This window comes from Palaemon carinicauda, chromosome 6 (genome assembly GCF_036898095.1).
Source record: "Palaemon carinicauda isolate YSFRI2023 chromosome 6, ASM3689809v2, whole genome shotgun sequence".
NCBI lineage: Eukaryota > Metazoa > Arthropoda > Malacostraca > Decapoda > Palaemonidae > Palaemon > Palaemon carinicauda.
Genome location: NC_090730.1, coordinates 128,162,850 through 128,170,198, shown reverse-complemented (window position 1 = coordinate 128,170,198; position 7,349 = coordinate 128,162,850). Strand labels below are relative to the sequence as shown.

The following is a 7,349-nucleotide window of genomic DNA, read 5'->3' as shown; positions in this document are numbered from 1 at the left end:
TAACAGGTTCCTTCCAAGCCCTCTTCTCTCAAGTTCATAATTCAGCTCTTCGAAGCCTTTACAATCAATCACATATAAAAGGCACATTTTTCTTTCAAACTCCATTCATCGCCACATGAGTCACTTCGGCCCAAGACGTGCTATATAAAAGTGGTATATATTGTACGTCTTTAAAAACTCCAAATTATTCATTCCGTCCTTCCACGAAGAAAACATCAACACCTGCCGTTAAGTATGCAGTAAATAATACCGCTTGAATATAGGTGCAATGCCTTGGTCCATAGGTTGTATTGGTCCATAGGTTGTATTGGTCCATAGGTTGTATTGGTCCATAGGTTGTATGAGAGGTGGTGCTGAGTGCCAAGAGAACTTTTACATATGGGATGTCGAAGGACATTATCTAGTATCAACATAATCCTAGAAGGAAGTTTTTTTTTTTATACCTTTCAATACTCCATAACATATGGTTATAATGGGTGTTAGACCATTCTTAAAGAAAGTCCATGGTGACCCCTCTTATTACTATTATTATCATTATTAATAGAATAGCTGCAACCCTAGTTGGAAAGGAAGAAGCTGTAATCTCAAGGGCACCTGCGATGCAACGCGTGCAAGGAGATAATGCATCGCACATCCGTGTTTTGTTCCACCGTTATTGCTACCCTAATCGCCTCTCTAAACTATATATGTGATATATTTTTCTATGGGAGATGTTGCAACATACATCACAGCGCATGCGTTCAACGCTGGTATGTAGAGAGAGAGAGAGAGAGAGAGAGAGGAGAGAGAGAGAGAGGAGAGAGAGAGAGAGAGAGAGAGAGAGAGAGAGAGAGATCATTAAAGTAGATGGACGATAGAAAAAATAAGAAACAGAGTTGATCCAATACTCTTATGCAGTTATGACTTGAGAGAGAGAGAGAGAGAGAGAGAGAGAGAGAGAGAGGAGAGAGAGAGAGAGAGAGAGAGAGAGAGCTTATTGAAGTAGATGGATGACAAAGAAAAAAAGAAAAAAAATAGTTGGTCAGATACTCTTATGCAGTTATGAGTTATGTGAGAGAGAGAGAGAGAGAGAGAGAGAGAGAGAGAGAGAGAGAGAGAGAGAGAGAGAGAGAGGGGAGAGAGAGAGAGAGAGATCATTGAAGTAAATGAATGACAGAAAAAATAAGAAATACAGTTAGTCACATACTCTTATGCAGTTATGACTAGAGAGAGAGAGAGAGAGAGAGAGAGAGAGAGAGAGGGAGAGAGAGAGAGAGAGAGAGAGAGAGAGCCTGAACATCGTAACAAATGAAATATATTTGAGCGGAAACAAACTTTTGTTTTTTATGATATAAAATTATTTATTAGAGCGGTGGAAAACTTTTTTGTATAAGGGAGTCCCGAAGATCATGTATTCCACGATTCTTATCGAATATATATGTGTACAAAAAGATCACTACCGCAAAGTGCCCGAGCAACTGAGATGTCACAACTAGCCTACTACGATGGCATCCCATATACAGCTGTGTATCGCATGGCGATGTATCCAAATATATCGCCCTTATTGCTCTGTGCCTGTAGTGTGCATCTCAACCTGGTCGTCTACTCCGCATTAAGAGTCGTGTACAGTATGCTATGGTTCCTGAATTTGTGGAAATATGTGCTGAAATATCACCTGAAAACGCCTGCGATATTAAAATTTTCGGAATTTTTCCATATCTCCCTTGATTGCCAAGGCTTATCGCCCTAGTGTGATCCAAGCTTAGCCACAATCAAGGGATTGTTGTACATCACTGGAGATTATAAGAAGTGCAAAATATTCAACAAGGCGTTTACAAAAGCCAAATTGCAAACTAGGGGACAGATGATTACCTTCAACATACCTGTTTAGACAATGCCAAAAGACATTAAAAACTGTTGAGGATATGGGAGTTACGGAAATTGGGCAGTAATCAGATGGGCTAGAGCTACCAGAAACACAGTTACTTAATGGAATACAATAACCAAATTTCCAAAGTGCTAAAAATAAACTTTTCTTTTAAACTTGTGAAAAATAATAGACAAGTTAGGAGCTAAGAAATCAACAGTCCTTAAATAAAAAAAAAAATTATAAAAATGCCATTTGGATGTACACCTCCATAGGCATCGAGGTCCATCGAGGGAGTCTTAATTTCACGGGACCGAAAAGCTAAACTAGTAGGTTTATCCTCAGAGAAACAGGAATGATGAAGATCAAGTTCCTCCTTGCACTGCTTAATGTCAAACATATTAGCCAGAAGAGTTTACTATTTCCTTGGGAATTTGATGTTCATCGATGATGTTTTTCAAAGTTTCGGGGAAGTCTTTGAAAGCAACGGTATCAGCAGCAGCATCTGTTCACTGGATCTTAATATTGTGTAAAATAAATCTCTTCTTGAACCAATTAAAGTATCTACAACTCGTGGCAAATGGAGAGTTTTTTTTTTACTGGAATGGTTTTTAACACAAGTCCTCAAACAAAAAGTTGGCCTTCTCTAGAATAACCTTTTGGTTTGAAGGAATTCATCCTTGCGCCAGTTATTCTGTTCTGAATGGATGATAAGTATTCAATTTCAATATAAATTATGCTTCGACCTACATTCACATGGAAAGTTTTCAATGACGGAGCCTTTTCAAGCACGCATTGGACAATGAGGTCTTATCGTGAATAATAGTGGGCACAGTTGTCCGAGGCAGGTTTACAGCATAACCAATGTTTATCCATTTCTCACCCCTTCCATATTTCTTTTTGTCTTACATTGTAATTACATGCCACATGGAATCACTCAATTTAAGATTTTTTGAGAGACATTGCTAAAAGATGCAAAGATTGCTGTGATATGAAAGGATTAGTTCAACGCTCAAGTACAATACTCCATACAAGTCGTTAAGAATTAATTCGCATAAGCAAAGTTAAGACCTATCTCAGCTGAAACAACTGAAAAGGAGTTAGCTCCTCATCGCTGTACGTTTATCTTTTATTGTAACTTAATCGTTGATTTGATTTTAAAGGATATACTCTATTCAACATAGATATTTTTTATTTATCGGTCGTAAGCATTAAGCACACTGTATTGTTCATGATCATCAACGGAATAATGATTTGACTTTACAACATAACGAAGCCTATTGGGCTTCATTATGGGATAAAGTTACACGCTAGAACCTATACCGTATCAACTCCGTGTAAATAAGAAAACGTTGCTCATACGTAACGAATGTTTCGCTTCATACTTGGAGAGCTATAATAATATTTTCTGTTTATGCTATATACAGTAATAATAATATTTTCTGTTTATGCAATATACAGTAATAATAATATTTTCTGTTTATGCAATATACAGCAATAATAATATTTTCTGTTTATGCTATATACAGTAATAATAATATTTTCTGTTTATGCAATATACAGTAATAATAATATTTTCTGTTTATGCTATATACAGTAATAATAATATTTTCTGTTTATGCAATATACAGTAATAATAATATTTTCTGTTTATGCTATATACAGTAATAATAATATTTTCACTAGAGGCCAGCATTGCTTTGATGCATTTATTGCATTCGGGTCAAAATTGGAGGATTTACTTGAATAACGGGCCATGTCACGTCCATCCCACAAGATCTGTGAGCTTTGCCATATTGCAATACTGATCTATTGTTTACCTACATTACTTAGTTTATACTTTTGTATATTCATTTATTTTGTTTTTAATATCGTCAATAGCAGGATCATAATATTCTACTTTATTAAGCTAACAAATACTCCTTGGAGCTAAGACAACGAATTTCAATAAAGTTTTTGAAATAGCAATACAAAAAAAAAAATTATTTTGCCTTCCAATGTCACATTTCTGCATTTACAATTAAGTTTCAACACTACACATTTCGACCATCATCAAGCCACACATGAGGAGTATGTACATTTTTTCATATAGATATTTCTAACATATCTAGCTTAACTTCTTTGTCATTTAAATCTTTAACCACAGTCAGGTTTCAGCATTTTTCATAACATGGATTGCTAGGGGTGTTGATATGAACCCTCTTTGCATTTGGTCCCTAATTGAGATAAAGGCTTGGGACAACAAGTGAGTGGGTCAGGAGTCACGAGACGAAACGACTGAAACACATTTTTGGGGTCCTGGGTAAATCAGTGACCACTAGGTCAGGTGAAGGGTTTTTGGCACCTATACTAATCATGATACGAAATGCATCGAATGGTGTACTTTTTTACCTTGAAAGGTCAATTTGAAATCATACATTGGTTCAAGTTCATGGGTTTGGCTGCTGTGTGTAACAATCAGAAATGGCAACCATAAAGGATAAAGGATAAAGGTTCAACATATTTTACCCGTTATGCGCGATTTTAGGACCGGTAGCTCTTCTCATCTCTTTGTTAGGCCTGACAAAATTAAACAGCCATGCCACATTTGGCGTGACCTAGCACGTGCCATGATTCACCAATCGACCCACGACTGGCACAATAAGATTTCCTCACTGCTGGCACATAGAACGATGATATCCCCATCACGATCAGCCAGGTCGTTTGGCTTCAAGATCCGAAAATGCTCGATCATATCCAACCCCATATTATCAGGCTCAATTCTTCTTTCGCCAGAATCTCAAGAAAAAAATTCCGGATCTAAAGCATACTATTGCATGCATTTACTTCCTCCAATAATGAATGTACGTATACAATTTTACTTATTTCCTTAATGAAATCAAAAATATTCTTTCCAATTTTATCTTAATGGTTCAACATTTTTCCTTTTGATATGACCAACAAAGTCATAAATGATGTATGGTGTACAGAACTGACATACTGTATGCACACACACAATTACATATAAACAACAGGCTATATATCATTTTAGTGAGATAGGTGTTACTGTATGCATATGAGTCGTGGTATGACAATTAAACAATAGCCAACAGATTTTGTTGATCTAAGAACGAAGCCTTCAGAAAAATATTGGGAGTTAAATGGTAAGATAGATTAGAAATAAAACTATAAGAGAGATTACCTGTGCGATTTGTGGATGAGACCATGGTGAGGGGTAGATGGAGATTGTTTTTGCATGAGATTAGTTCATCAAACTTTCAACTGAGCTCCACAAGACAATAGAAGAGTAGGAAGACCTAGGCCTACTTGGCTGAAGACTGCGAAGCGTGAAGTAGATGATGAATGGAGAAGTATTGATTTAAAAGCTCAAGTTGAAGAGACGACTTACGAAATCTAACTGAGGCCCTTTGCCTCAACAAGCGTAGAAGGATATATATATATATATATATATATATATATATATATATATATATATATATATATATATATATATTATATATATATATATATATATATAGGCTATATATATATATATATATATATATATATATATATGTATATATATATATATATATATATATATATATATATATATATATATATATATATATATATATATATATATGTGTGTGTGTGTGTGTGTGTGTGTGTGTGTGTGTCACTATGACATTTCACTGAGCACAAGAAAAATAACAAGGTATTTGCACCCCAGCCCTATTTCTTATTCTTTTTATGGTTGATTCCTACCGTGAAATATACCAATGTTCTCCATTTTTTAATACCACTCACAACATATGGCTGTGTCTATTAATCACAAAGATACAAAGGTGTTCCTTGATCCTTCCCTTTCTCTTGGAATTAGAATCTCACAACTCATTTCTATGAGATAAAGTCTCTCATATTTCTGATTAGAATTTCAGTCGCTGTCTGTACAGTATAGTTCGGAGTATTGTTTCGGATATACCTTAACGCTTACAAGGATGACACATGTCCCTTCGTATGCTACTAATCCTTGACAAGGGAGCCCTCTTCCTTTTTTATTGTTCGAAAGAGATAGATGCTGGTGTTTTTACTAAAGGCTAGACAGCGCTGGAACGACATACCAACTATGGGATATCCAGCTCAGAGAAGATCTCGGGGGAACAAAGGAAGCATGACAGGAATAAGGAAAAAGGATGCAGCTTGTGAAGCCCTTCCGAGTAGTATCAGCAACCCTAAGATTATTGATAATTGAAGAGAAAGAGAAAAACATTTCCCCTCAATATGAGAGGTTTAGTACTGGCAACGGTCACAATGCAAGCAATTAAAAGCAGTGGGCGATTGAAAAAATACTTTAATTTTTACTCTATCCTTTCTTTTGTTTTTAATTAATCTGATGTTTTAAAATAAATCCCATATCAATGCTTATATAGTCATCTTTTTAATAATATTTTATTCTTATCGCTATTGACTTTGATAATTTTTCTCTTATATTAAAGTTTGAGGAATTTTGGTATCATCTTACTCCTTTTGTATGCATAAATATCTAAGAGTAACATGTATGCGTATTTTCATTCAATTATCCAGAGATATGCATACTCTGAAATGCCAGGTAAGAATAGAGTATTGTAAACATTTATGGTTAATTCCCATTTTCCATGTTGATAGCGGCATCACTGATTCTTCCTATTAAAGGTTTAAAGGCCGCTCATGAATAGTAGAGACAAGGGCCAGTGATATTGCCCTATCAAGCAGGACAATGCCCTAGAGACTGACCTTAATACATATGATCAGCAACCAAGCCCCCTTTCCAACCAAGCTAGGACCAAGGAGGGCCAGGCAATGGCTGTTGATGACTCGGCAGATAGGCCTATAGGCTCCCCCAAACGCCCCATCCTTAGCTCACAAGGATAGTGAGGTTGCAGCGCCAAAAGTAACTAAGGAGTTTGAGCGGGACTCGAACCCTAGTCTGGCAATTACCAAACAGGGATGATACCATCAGGCCACCAAATTTCTTGAAGGAAGACCACAAAGAAGTCCTATTTCTGTGTCCGAACCGGATCTTTCGGAATTTACAATACAACGTGCAATTCCCATATGTAGGCTTGTGGTGGCCGATGTAGTAACGTCACTGATTGGTGAACACCAGAATGGGGTTCGAGTCCCGCTCAGATTCATTAGTTTCTTTAGTCTCTACAACCTCACCATCTTCGTGAGCTTTGGGGGAGCCTATAGGTCTATCTGCTGAGTCATCAGCAGGCATTGCCGGGCCCTCCTTGGTCCTAGCTTGGGTGGAGAGGGGACATGGGCGCTGATCATATGCATATATGGTCAGTCTCTAGGGCACTTTCCTGCTTGATAGGGTAATGTCACTGTCGCTTGAACCTGCCATTCATGAGCGGCCATTAAACCTTTAAACCTTTAATTGCATTAGCCATCTATTGCTTTAAAGTAGTCATTTTTTGGTATTAATGTCAAGAAAAGCTTAGACGGCAATCCTTCAGAGGAATGCTAACCCTTTATA

The 7,349-nt window shown here is 36.7% G+C and overlaps 1 protein-coding gene across 1 annotated transcript in view; it reads right to left on the bottom strand.

The window, feature by feature from the left end:
• The window catches only part of LOC137643228 (neural-cadherin-like), a 41,326-nt gene extending 40,929 nt beyond the window's left edge, over nt 1-397 (bottom strand). The window contains exon 1 of the mRNA XM_068376072.1: nt 251-397. Coding sequence (XP_068232173.1) covers nt 251-397 — 147 coding nt within the window. The remainder of the gene's footprint in view (nt 1-250) is intronic.
• Nucleotides 398-7,349: the final 6,952 nt, after the last annotated feature.